We start from the raw sequence: 14,348 nt of genomic DNA on the forward strand, positions 1-14,348 counted from the left end.
CCAATCAGTAAATTGCTGGTAAATTGTGACTAAGCCCATACCTAAATAAATATAAGTGGTAGATAGTTGATTTATTATGTAGTGACGTGACTAAATCAGATTTGATTATCGGCTATCTAATGAGGTTTTTCCTGTTTGTAAATAAAAATTTTCGGTTATCTTCTCTCTGGATAAGTAGAGCAGTCGTCTTCGTGAAAGAAACGAGCTACAAAGTACAAATAAAACAAGTGTATGTATTTGAAATCAACATTATATACTTTATTGATATACATATTTAGGTATCCGTCTCTTCCAATACATCGATTACCGCTAAATATATTTGGCAATATAAAAAATAAGGAATACGTTAGACTCGAGATTTACAATCATGCTAACTAATATAGATCTAGGGTACCTATTATATACATTCATTTTTATTTTTATACAATTTCTAATACGCGATACCTAATATTCCATTTAATTATAAGTAATAAAAACGAATGACTATAAAAATATACAGGGATATAACAAAACCTGAATAGTCTTAATCTAAAGCATGCTCATAGTGACGTCATTTCTGATTTGTTTCTCTAAAACAAAACTTTAAATATTCAATACAATTTAGAAATGTCACTATGCTCTACATTCTCGAAGGCCGTGGACTCGTGGAATGATGACACAAAAATAAAAATGAAAAGTTTTGTCCTTAATTAGACATTGTTTAATAGTACTGACCCCAGTGCACAAGAATGAAGAGATAGCATGAAAATACAAAAAACATAGAACATAGATATTAACTGAAATAATCTAATGGAGAATGTCGTAATGCCTTTGGCTTAGCCTTTAAAATTGTAATTAATAACAGGTGGGGACCAAAGACAACAATCATCGGTACAAAACGCTGTTTCTTTTTATTAAGTTTAGATTCAGGAAGTCACGTGACTTGCGTACCACCTTGTCTTTACTCTTTAAGTGAATAAGTAAAAATAAATCAGTATATAATAACTATTTTTGGAAGCTTTTCAGTGAAATTAATTCGGAACCTTAAGGTTCGGAACCGTAAGAACCATGGAGGGTCATGACCCCCCCCCCCCCTAAGTTGGCCATACAAATAGACCACGTGACCCCCCCCCCCCTGGGGCTCCGGGCCTTTACCACGTGACCCCCCCCCCCTGGGCACGAAGCTGGATCCGGCTTGGTAAGAATAAATGCGAAAAAGTATGTACTTACCTACATCATTATGCAAGCAGGACAAGTCGTGAAAAATATTGATGTTGTGCCATGGCGATATGATGATATGAAAAATCTTTTGTACATAAAAGTGATTGGTTTAAATTCAGATAATATCAATTGGAGACGGTGATATCGTGCTATTAGAATATAATAAATTTCATCATTCTTTGCCATTGGTTACAAGTAAATTCAAGAGAAATCTAAATTTGAATAAATGGTTTATTACTCCCATGAAACAGTTTGGTATCTTAAGCCATTTATGTATTTACATTACAGGTAGTTTTTAACTATTTGACTGCCAAAAACATCAGACACGTGTGGCTAAAGCCGAATATCATTTATATGATTAGGCGGGTTCACAAAGAGTGAGCCGCGTGGCAAGGCAGTTTCCACGCGCGGCAAACTGACAATGTAGAGGTGCCTCGGTCGAGGCGGGCTGTTAAGTTGGATCGTCCCGAGACGCTGCTCGCTCTGTGTGGACCGGGTATATTAATTATGCAGTATGGAAATATAACGATTCGAGGTAATTTATATAAGTAACATTATCTCGCCTGTACTAAAAATAAAACTTATTTTTTCTAACTACATCTTAGATATTAAACATTATTTTATTACTGAACGATTTTGGAAGTGTACTTCAGTAAATTAAATCTCAAAAAGCATAAAAATAAATTTACATCGTTCTTAGCTCTTTTAAATACTTTTCAATTCTTTGAATCTCTTCTTTTTATTTTAATACTCCTGAAATTGGGATATTCAGAATGTTTACAGACTAAAATCGGACCTTCTAAATCTGCCAACTAAATATCTTGTCAGTGAGAAGCCAATGGTTAAAGCAACGCATTGGTTGGTAAAATCGAAAATATAATTAAATTTGATTATGTAACGACATATTAAAGAAAAAAACAGATGTGTCAAGTTACAAGAGCTGGCATAAATTAAATGAAAATAATAAAAAAGGTTGTTCTGATTGTATTGACACCAGTGTTACCCATACAATGAAAGTTTGGTTCATTCCATTAGTACCAGCTTTTGTATATCAACCTGTACTGTCAACCAACTTGAATCCTACGTCACTCTAGAACCATGTCTCATTTAAACCGTGTTCTATTTGCCATAAGAAGTCACATTGACGTTTACTGTGCAAAGGTTCTCAAGTGGTCTATGATTTAAATTGGTTGACTGTTACAATATAATAACTAATATTTCGCAATAATAATCATGTACAGAAAAGTTAACAAACATTATTTTTAGCGCTCTAACTTCCTACTGCCACGAAATATGTCAAATATACATTAGGAATGAATATTTTATATTTTACATATATCATAAAACAATTAATTATTTAATTTATCTAAAAAATAAAATGTAATCTGAACGTAGACCAGTAGATGTAGCTAACATTTATGACAATAATTTGGCAACTATCAGAGAATCTAAATAATATTCAATCAAATTGAAAAACTATACTTCTTTGCAAGGGAATTTGCGATTAAGCCTAACTTAAGCTATATTATTCTTAATTATTTATAAGTTTTAAAATAAAATACATTTTAATATTGTTCATAAACATTGTGGCTGCCACTAAACCTATTTAAATTGAACAGACAGCCAAAGTATTTTCTTAATTTAGTTTATTTATAGTGTTTAGGGTCATATAGTAATATAGTGGCAAAAGTCACTAATGATAGATAAAAAAAAACATTTAAAATTGCGTTATTATAGGACAGAGACTGGAAATGTTAGAATTCATGTAAAATTTCTACGAAACCATGACTCGGGTAATTTAGACGGCGTGCGAATTCGCATACGAACTTAGATACGTAAAAAACTATTGATGTTACACCAACTCAGGCGACCGATGAAATACCGCATTATAATGAAACGCTCATACGAGATCTCGTCCTTCGCTTAGCAAGTTAGAACCGAACGCGAAGATATCATTTCAGCAAATTCGTACCACACCGTCTAACAGTTCTGAAAGTCGGCAGAATAAGATATAACTTCAACAGTCCGCAATGTAACTAAAATGGCATGCGATTTCGCGTGCCGTGTAAATAAGGCATTTAGTTTATGCATAGCTAACGTAGACTAACTCTAATAAGATGATTCGTGTCACTTTTTCCGCAAAATGACCTCACTACATTTCTTACTTACAGTTAGCAACATCTACCGATCTCCGTTCCACTCGACGGTCCCAGTCTTGTCATCCGAACGTTAACGCAGCGGTATCGGCACGCGTGATACGCCCCGGCGCGTCGTGCCGGCCACACGCGCGCGCTAGTGCGCGGGGCGCGCGGGCCGGGGCGCGGGGCCTCATTTGATGGCGCGGGCCTCGGGCAGGAAGGCGTCCCAGTAGCGGATGGCCTGAACAGATTTCAATTTGAAATAAGTATCAGTAACATTTGGACACCAAGCGAGTGGCTATACTGTACGATAGTAGTCTTTATTATACTGTGGTACTGCACAAATCTGTACACAGAAAAGTAAGGTAATGCATATACATACCTGTGCCTGGTGCTTCATATGCTCTTCAAGATACCGCAGTATCGTGGCCCTCATCTCTACTACTCTCACTTCGTCCCAACGTTCGAGCTCCTTCTTGATCACTCGCGAGATCTGATCAAACTCCTGTTGGCCGCGTTCCACTTTTGATTCCCACTGCAAGTAACAAAATGTTAATTCACTAAAAAGGAAATTGATGGACATATACCTGTAATTCTCATGTACAATTTTGGTCATTGACATCGTCTTAGAAGGTCAAACATGGGGTTTGCCAGTGAGCGCAGGATATTAGATGTAAAATTAGTGGATCGCATGTGAAACACAACACTGCGCTCCAGAGCATAATTGATCGATGTAGCTCGGAATAGGAAAGCCGCCTGTCTGAAATGGCACTGGACTGAAAATGTCTATCGTAGGGCGAATGTGAAGTTATCACTTCGCTGTGCTGTTGCGTTAGACCACGTATGAAATGGGGCGCGGTAGAACACGTATGCGATGGCAAAGAGAGTTAGAATCATTTTTGAAAGAATGGCCAGACTGTTCAAAACCAAGAGCAAAGAGGATCGAGTTTTATAGAGAGTTACTGTCAAAGTAAAATCTTTAATCACAGTGCCTAGACTGCCATCTCTCGACACAAGCTTAAAACTTTTGAACCTCAGTTTTGACAAATTGATATGTGTTAAAATGTCAAATATTACTATTGGCGCCATCTATCCAAGCGTTCCCCAAAGGTGTAACGCCGACTAGGCCACCGTACCTTTTTCTCTAGGGCTTTGAGGTATGGTTTTTCTCAGACTTTATCCGTCTCCGTCTATACGGAGTTAAATATATTTTTGCCGAGGAATGGAAAATGCGGGGGGAGGCCTTTGCTCTGTGGGACATTACAGGCTCTCAATAATACTACAATGTTAGAATTTTCAGAAAACACATGCGGAGCTCGGCCTTCGCTTGATCTCTAGACAGCTAAATTTGTGAAGTCACGTCTGGAACAGCTGGAACTTCTGCAACATACAGGTGATGGTAAGCTGTTTACCTCTATGATCTCCTGCGAAGCCTGCTCGATCTTCTCGGGGCGATTGGCGAGCTCAGCCTTTGCTTTGTTTTCTCTCCGCTTCGTCAGCTGCATCTGTGCGTGCTGCCAGTTCTGGAACACCTGGAAATAAAACAAAACAATACTATTAGGGACATGTTAAAAAAATGTATTAGGTAAGTAAAGAGTCCTGTGAGCGATATAAATAAATAAATAAAAATTATAGGACATTCTTACACAGATTGACTGAGTCGCACGATAAGCCACAGTGTAAAGCAGTAACAACTCTTCTAACAAACTTCACGCCGCGCGGTGTGTCGAAAAAGGTAACCCTCGCACGCAGCGAGTACATGCAAATCTGGTAAATCGTGGATAAGCTAGTCGGGGCTAGGCTTGTGCCGTTTCGTTCGTTGATCGGAGCGCTCCGATCTCGTTCAATCGCTCCCACGAACTAGTTCGCTCTTTTAGGTCTTTGCTCATTTAGTTCAGTCAGACCAGCGACCACTACGGTCGGAAAAATCAGAACGAATGGGACCGCTAGTGTCAAAATGATACGAATATTCCACAGACAATAACAATTCCGGGCCGAAAGGTTGTAAGTAACCGAAGCTTAATATGAAAACTTGACGTTTTGGTGTCGCTTTGCTAAATACCTCGCTCCCGGTCGGCGCCGTCACACACTCTTTCTTGATCCAAACCGCTCGCGCTCGCCGATCCTATACTGAACTAAATGAGCAAAGACCGATTCACGGAGCACGGAAAGATTCAGTTCGTTTCGGTCATTGATGGAATTTTATAGTTCGTGAACGACACAAGCCTAGTCGGGGCCGCGCTGCGCGCTGTGTTGACGTATAACTGAGTGCGTGAGAGAACGTAGAGAGCGAAATTAAAAATGACGTCAATGTCGCATTGACGACGTTACTGTAGTGTTTATGGGTGATGAGTGGTCTTTATACTGTGGTTAAGCTCAAGATGGCTTGTGTTGCAGGTACTTAGACAACGATATATATAATTATAATATACAAATACTTATATACATAGAAAACATCCATGACTCAGGAACAAATATCAGAGCCTAGAGGAATTTAGCCAGTTTTTACAGATTTTCGTTAATAAGGAAAAACGTAAAAATGTTTTTCTCCAAGAATCCAGAATGAAAAATATCATACATTTTCTACGTATATGTACAATTAAGGATCCAGATTTGGACATATATATTTAATGTAAATTAATTTTGCCAAAAAAATGATGTTTCATTATGAGTCAACAGAGTCGATTGTAGGAATTTGTAGTAACTATTTGTGACGTTATCTGGGTAAAGGGACCTTATTTTCGATGGCGCTTACGTCCCGCGGCGTCGTATTTGTACACGAACATCGCTCATAACGCCGTAAGCGACATCGAAAATAAGGTCCCTTTACCCAGATAATGTCACATTTGATCGGAATTTGTATTACCTTGACTCGTTCGTGGAACACGTCCTTGATGGCTTGAATGAGCCCGAGGTAGTCCTTGATGTGCTCCGTGAGCACGTAGAAGTCCGTGTTCGACTGCTCAATTCTTAACTGCTCTATCTGAAATAAAAGACATGTGATAAATAAGTTGCTATATCTAAGAAGGTACATTTTTCTTCAATAAGCTTAGGCCATAAGATCGTAGACCGGTACACTATTATCAAAATATTCAGGTCAGCCAGGTGGCTCAGCCCTCTCGGTCAGCGTCAGACAACGCGGGCGGAGGCGCGCGCCGAGCTTGTGGCGATCGGAGGCTAGACTAGCCTCATACATGTACCAGTGTCCTACCTTTTCGTGCAGGTTAGCCAAGTGGCTAAGCGCTCTCAAAAGCTGTGCGTGCGCATCTACATCCGACAGCGTAAAGGCGGCGCAAGGCCAGCTCACGTCGCTCGGTATAAGTAATACCTTACCTGGGGCTCAAAGCTCTTGAAAGCGATGCCGCACCGTCGGTGTGTTTGGTCTGCCCCGGACAGAGCGTTGGAACGCGGGTTGTGGCGTGTGCTTATGCGGTGAGCTCGCGCAGATCGGACGCTAGAGTCGCATTCGCCTCACACGTGTAATGTTGTTAGTGTTTCTTTCTCGTGCAGGTCTGCCAATTAGCTCAGTGCTCTCGAGAGCGGTGCGTGCGAGTCTGCAGTGCTCCCCGGACAATGCGTTGGCAGCGCGAGCGGTATCATGTGCGCACGCATCGAATTCGCACCGTTCGAAGGCTAGTTACGCCTATGAGGCGTACCAGTGTCTTACCTTTTCGTGTAAGTCAGCCAGGTGGCTCAGCGCTCTTGACAGTGGTGCATGCGGGTCTGCACCAGACAGTGCGGCGGCGGCGCGCGCTGTATCGTGCGATCGTGCGCCGAGCTCGCGCCTCTCGGACGCTAAGGACTCGCAAGCGCCGCATAGGCGTCGGAGACACGCTTCCAGGGCTTCTATGCGGCCGGCACGCTCTTCGAACCACTGCGAAACATGAACTAAGTAAACAATGAATGAAATGAAACGGGTGATTTGGTAAGTACTAGCCAAACTTTGCATAGTGACTTTTGAGGTCATAATAAACAACTTTTTCCTCTCACTAGCTCGGAAACACGTGTTTTGTCCTTTAATACCAGCGGGTAAAAACGCATTTTCCCCGCTAGTGGGTAAAGTAATTTGACCTTGAATAAAGTCAAATTAACTGCTTTAAAATTGATAAAAGTAGATGAATCTAGTAATAAAGATGATTTATCACCTGTGGAACTACTGGAAGCAGTGATAAACGCATTTTTTGCGTTGTAGTTTCCTCGCTATAGCGAGGGGAAAAGTTTTGTGTTACACTCGGGTGCAAATGTAGTTTACTTCTCGTGTGTTAAAAACTCGCAAGTTCAGGATTCTATTCTCGAACCACTCGCTTCGCTCGTGGTTCAACTATAGAATCCTTTCACTTTTTCAATTCCACACTCGGCGTTAAAATACAACTTTGCCCCCTTGTATAACAAATAACTATTATTATAGGACTAATGCTAAAATCGCTAAAAATAATTTGGCTGTTTAATACATTTCGACTGACTTAATGCCGCTCATTTCTACGATATTACCCTGTAGATGTATTCATTCAGTCGCCCTAATTCAAAGAGGGTAGAGTGCATTTATTTACCATTCATCTAATAGTCAAACCGTCTACTTCGACCAAGATTTTTTTTCAATATTTAGTGCCAAGTCGAAGTGAAATAATACCTTAGACAAAAATTTACTAATTCCTTCAATAATTCCAGAGTTTTTGGTTAGAAAGAGATACCAAAATTGCAACAGAAAAGCTAGGAAAGTACTAAGATCCTAAAAGAAGATGTACTTACAGCATCGGACTCGTCCATCCTGTAGGTGATCTTGTTGACGGTCTCGCCCACTTTGTTGAAGAACCGCACCATACCCGCGCCGCTCAGCGCAGACGTGCTTGTCGCTTTGGGCAGCTCCGTGTCTAAAAGAAACACAACTATCGTTTTCAAATGTGATCATTAAAGAGTATTAGTATATTGAAAGATTAAAAAGTAGTATAAGGGTCTAGCTAAATTGTATTGTATGTAACTTTAATAGTCTGCAGTGCAATGTAACTTATTCAAGCAGTTCCAGCTAGCTTTCACATGTTCAATAGACATCCGAATATACAACCAGATCCCCCAGTATATAAAAAATGAAAACAAATATTATGTTAACTTTGTAAATAAGCTCCAAACTTATCTTGTCAATGAATGCCCATATTCTCTCCAAGATTTCATGGATAATTAAATAACTTATTTATTTATTTATATGAAAAATTAGTACTTAAGTTTTGTTCTTGTATCGTATATGTAGTATAGCATATAAATATGTTGCCAAGCCCTAATAGGGTCCATGAGCACGTAAACTTTTGTAACATCTATTTATAATACCATGGATGCAATCAATGAATATGAATATGTAATATAAAATAACATGTGAGTTCACGCGCCGTGCCTCTATGGACCTCAAGTAAAGTACTGTCATTGTTAAACTTAAATAATAAGATAGTAATTGAAACATAAGATTGTGTGTCAATAGTTACCAGACTCGAGGAACTGTCTGAAGTCCGGGTCGATACAGAGCACCGGGTGCTGCGCCACGCGATTCAGGAACCGCTATATATTTCATGCATAAGATTGTGTGTCAATAGTTACCAGACTCGAGGAACTGTCTGAAGTCCGGGTCGATACAGAGCACCGGGTGCTGCGCCACGCGATTCAGGAACCGCTATATATTTCATGCATAAGATTGTGTGTCAATAGTTACCAGACTCGAGGAACTGTCTGAAGTCCGGGTCGATACAGAGCACCGGGTGCTGCGCCACGCGATTCAGGAACCGCTATATATTTCATGCATAAGATTGTGTGTCAATAGTTACCAGACTCGAGGAACTGTCTGAAGTCCGGGTCGATACAGAGCACCGGGTGCTGCGCCACGCGATTCAGGAACCGCTATATATTTCATGCATAAGATTGTGTGTCAATAGTTACCAGACTCGAGGAACTGTCTGAAGTCCGGGTCGATACAGAGCACCGGGTGCTGCGCCACGCGATTCAGGAACCGCTATATATTTCATGCATAAGATTGTGTGTCAATAGTTACCAGACTCGAGGAACTGTCTGAAGTCCGGGTCGATACAGAGCACCGGGTGCTGCGCCACGCGATTCAGGAACCGCTCTAGAGACGCTCGCCGCCGCTCGACGAACTGCGATTGGACGTTGGCGGAGGCCGAGCCCCCGTTGGCGCTCTCGGTTGACGGGGTTGAGGTCATTTTTAGTTTTGTTGTTCCTGAAATAAAAACTCTGTAAACATGGTGCGATCTTGTCTTATTCAATAAGAACCTCTTCAGACAGTTCAGACTTAGGTACAAGGATTAAGCGACTACAAAGTTTCGTTTTAGGTACTCTCGTCGTTAGGTTTTAAAAATAAGTTTTTTTGCAAAAAAATAATTTTTGGCACAAGCTTTTATCGCCGACTGTACATTTCTTTCAACAGCCATCTACATCTCCGAGACGTTTCTATTATAAAAACTCCTTACTCGATGGGGATAAGACGTTTCATAACAGGGTTTCTGTGACCACCATTCTGCTCCATCATCAGATCAGCTCTATGTTACCATAATATTGCATTGTCACGTGATTTACATGTGTGCAAAATTTCAGCTCAATCGGAAACCGGGAAGTGGTTGAAATTTAGCTCCTACGTTTTGACGCACACTAACAAGGCAAGTTGAATAAAAGCTTGTAATAACAGATTTTTAAAATTTGCTAAAAATTTAGATTGCACTAAAATTCAGATCGGACGCATATTTGCTTTTATAAAACAAGACATAACGATTAAATGTAAATACGTATGATGACTGTTTTGGCTCCTACAGAACGTAAACAGATTGCATCAAGTACTCAAGGTACTTTCATCGTTGGAGAAGATTATTTTTAATAACGTCGTACGTAATTTATAGTGGAACGCGCACTTTAAAATTATTCAGTATAATTCGTATAGTAGGTACAGTAGAAACATACAGTTGTCTTTTTATATTTGGCTATGAAAGTGGCGTTTTCAAGCTAAAAGTACCACATTTTCGCTTAAGAATAAGGACACTATAACAAGTTATTCATTTAAAAATTACTAGCAAATTTTGTCCTTAATAAAAGCAACAATGTTCTACATGAGACGTCAAATATTTTCTTTTAAGTGTCAGCCGGCCGACTCTCGGCCGATTACGTCAATCAAACAAATTTGATTAATTGGAATAAAATCAAAATTCCTATGACTCAAAAATCAGTCTGACACTCGAGGAGTTAACATTAACAAGAGGTTTAAGGATGACTCACATTAGACTGAGCCAGGTCTGCGGGCCGATTTTTGAATCTCACGGCGTTCGAATTCAGAAAATTGTCACTAAAAATAATAGGCAATTCACCGTTTTCAACCGGTATTTTAGTGACAGTGAGACTCAAAAATCGGCCCCCAGGCCAGACTTTGCGGACGAATGATTTCTATAGACTATAGAAAACAAAGCACTGGTCCGGTCTGACGTGACGTGAGTCATCCTTTATTATGTTTAAATATTAGTGTTTAAACTTCCTTACCCACAATACTCTTTTCAGGCGCCGGTGGTATGATTCTCCCCGAGCGTAAATATTTCTCCATTAACTTCTCATAAAGCCCAAGGAAATCACTGAAGCGCCTCAACACAGAGAAATCGTGCTTACTAAATATAGGCATATTGGTTTTTGTTAGCACTCTATATGCTACGTAAGAGCTCATGCCTTCTCCGATTTTTTGTGGCTCTGTGACTGTTATTATTATGTTGTTCGCCCTTTCTGTAGCGATCTGAAATAGGCAATGTATATGTAATGAAGACTATTTTTGGTACAGTTCCTCAAGGGCCTATTTTAGACATTAGCTGAGCATTCATTTTTTTTGCCATTTTTTTATTTTGATTTTTTTTAGGGAATTTTAGGTCAATTGTAATCTCACTGAGAGACAAAAAGTGTCCCAGAATTTCCATACATTTTTGTTATTTTCCTCTTTTGTTACCCCACACATGTATGGAAAATGGTACCAAAATAGGAAAAAAAATCGTATGGGATAATTTTTTTGACTACTAGGATTGAAGAAGCTAGTGATTCTGAGTAGAAATAACATTTTTTTTCAAAAATATCACATTTCGTAAAAGTGGCGAAAAAAAAAAGAAATGCTCAGCTAGCTTTTAAGTTTAGTCTTAGTTTTTATACACTTATGTACATATGAAGAGTTGATATTTTTTTTTTCCTAAGCACTTTTTATATTCTTACTGGGTCTTAATTGCATACTATGGTATGATTACTGACTATTAAATAAAATTATACATGACAAGTTATAAATTCTGCCCACACAATCATAAAATGGAGTACTCTTTGTACTTCTTTACCTAACATGAGTGAAAGTAGATAAGTAAATACAGGGCTCCTCTTGAGTCATACTTAAAATTTGCCATGTCTGTCATCACTTTATTATAATTATCGTTTCATATTAATTAAACCATTTGTAGTGACTAGTAATGTACACAAGCCACATGCATGGTTTATCTCTCCCAATAATGTTGTAGATAACAGCTGTTTCATTATCAGTGTAATACAAAGCCAGAAACAACTGTATTTGGCAATAATTGTTGAAAACATGACATTGAGTATATGTGAAGTATGACACACTGTGTTATGTGTAACAAACACATTATGGAATTATGGAACATTTACAGTAAAGCCTCACCAGAAATATATGACTACGCTACATGTTGCGGAATTTCATTACAACTATTTTGCTACATACTAAACTGAACTGTCACCCCATACATCAGAATAACAGCGCCCTCTTGACAATAGTCATATATATCTGATCAGGCTTTACATATGGTTCTACTTTCTCTCACTAGTGCGCAAATTACTTTAATCAATCAATCAATTATTTATTGCTTTCATGTTAGTATGCGTGTTATGTTTCATGTTTAGGTGCTTATATCAAAACTTCAAGGGGCAAATGTACTGTTACCAGACATTGTGAATATAGTAAAGAATATAGAGTAATATACCTCCTCCATGATAGGGCTTCCAATAGACCCGGTGTTACCGGGAGCATCATTGCTAATGGAGATCTGGTCCAAAGTCTCTCGGGTCCCGTTCACCTCTGGATCCAGGCTGACTTCCTGTGATTAAAAATAAATCATGGAATTGCTAAGCTGTAAACACTGTATTAAATTGGAATGTAAGTTAGTTTTAACACTTAGTGCCAATATAAAACTTAACTAGCAGGTGGTTTTGAAAATGTTTAATAGTTTCTTTTATATACAAACATTTATTCTTTGACATATTATGATGTAGTCCGAAAAGATTTTCCTTCATATTCTTAGGGAAACGTACGAATGTGTCATGCTATTTCAGTCAGTCTCAGTACAAGACATACTGACACTGTTTGAACTAGCATGACAAATACGAACGTTTCCGTAAAAAAAAGAAGGAAAAGCTTTTCACACTACATCGGTAGATATGCACTCTATAAGGACTTTACAAAACAATATTTATTAAATATATAGGGCACACTGTTGTTGGAATGGAATTATAAATTGAAATAAATATCATACAATAGAGTAGAAACCATTTATTCAGGCAACACATCAATACAAATAACACAGGGTAAAAAGTTGCACAAAGTAAAAAGTAGTAGGTACTAAAGATGTGAGTAAAATGATCTCCACTCAGCATTGCAGCTGACATGGCTGGTGTGGTCAGCGGCGCTGGTTTTCTATGGAGCCAACGGGCAGTGAACGAAACTGACAATGAAAATAAATAATAAACGAAAAGTGGCCAAATTCTATACTAGCAGAGCTAGAAATAAATCAAGCTTATGAGGATAACAACTTATTAGACCACCTGGCCACTAGCATATTTTTTCTATAATTTATAATGTCTGTGTAACTTATAATTTATATATTTTTACTATATAATTAATAGTAGTGTGTTAAATAATTTCAATATTTCCCCAACTGTAGTTTTTGTTAGTATAAATGAGTTGTTTACCTATATCTATTAATTTTAAAACATACAAACAATTATTGAGTATTAATGTGTTAACTCAGTTATTAGAACCTAAATTGATATCAATTGAACAAAATGTATCATTGATTGGTAAATAAAGAGATGAAATCATAGCTATTGTACGATGCACTTATTGCTGTATTGGTAAGATTACTTCTGTCAAACATCTTTTATTGTTTTTGGCACACTTCTGTTTCAACATCAGAAATATTGAAGTCAGCAAAAATATTGACTAAAAGTAAGTGTAAACAACTTATGTTTAAAGTGACAAAGGTCTTATTATAAAGATATGAATGTGTTTGTTTCATTTTATACATGATGATACACGGTAAAAGCTACTTAGCTGCTTCATAGGAATAATGAATTGCATAGAAATATAAGGATGATTCATTGTATAAATTATTATCTGCAGCATTATCTCAGAACACCTCATTATACTAAGCTATAAACAAGTATTTAAGTTTGTATCTGTTATAGTAAAAAATGAATAATACTAAACTTGTTTGCCATCCTACAACTACAAACAAAGTAGAAACTCTATAATGTTCAAGGTGACTGCTAACCTGAAAACGCTAATTAACTATTCAGCAGAGCTGTAATAATAGCCAATTAGTAACATCCCAATTCAGACAATACATGTAACTACAATTTAAAAGAAAATAATGGGTGTATGTGACAGGAACAAGGGGGCGTTGACGGCTGCAGAGCCGGCTCAGCGGGATACGATTGAATTTGCGGCGGTTATGGCACTTTCAACAAAATAAACAGGATTCTAGTAAGATACCTGGACCGCTGATGCAAAAAGATCCTCGTCATCACGGCTCTCGTTGTTAATATCGACGGTGCTGAAGGGCGGCGTATCAGGCTCCTCAGACATGATGAGCTAGGCACGAATTAAATACACTATTTAAACTACAAGAGCAACGTTATCACAAACAGCAGTACAAATTCACTTCAATTACACCGAGACGAGCTAAAATCAAGCTAAAATGAAAAGAAAGA

General features: G+C 38.4%; 1 protein-coding gene across 1 annotated transcript; it reads right to left on the minus strand.

Moving 5' to 3' along the window:
* Positions 1–232: 232 nt before the first annotated feature.
* LOC125234365 (sorting nexin-2) lies at positions 233–14,320 on the minus strand. Its single transcript, XM_048140555.1, has 10 exons — positions 14,131–14,320; positions 12,344–12,457; positions 10,863–11,106; positions 9,373–9,558; positions 8,088–8,209; positions 7,006–7,212; positions 6,205–6,321; positions 4,751–4,870; positions 3,721–3,873; positions 233–3,579 (listed from the first exon to the last, which is right to left on the minus strand). The coding sequence occupies exons 1-10, from the start codon at positions 14,221–14,223 to the stop codon at positions 3,529–3,531; spliced, it is 1,407 nt and encodes a 468-aa protein (XP_047996512.1). The 5' UTR covers positions 14,224–14,320; the 3' UTR covers positions 233–3,528.
* Positions 14,321–14,348: the final 28 nt, after the last annotated feature.

Source organism: Leguminivora glycinivorella, chromosome 16 (genome assembly GCF_023078275.1).
Source record: "Leguminivora glycinivorella isolate SPB_JAAS2020 chromosome 16, LegGlyc_1.1, whole genome shotgun sequence".
Classification (NCBI taxonomy): domain Eukaryota; kingdom Metazoa; phylum Arthropoda; class Insecta; order Lepidoptera; family Tortricidae; genus Leguminivora; species Leguminivora glycinivorella.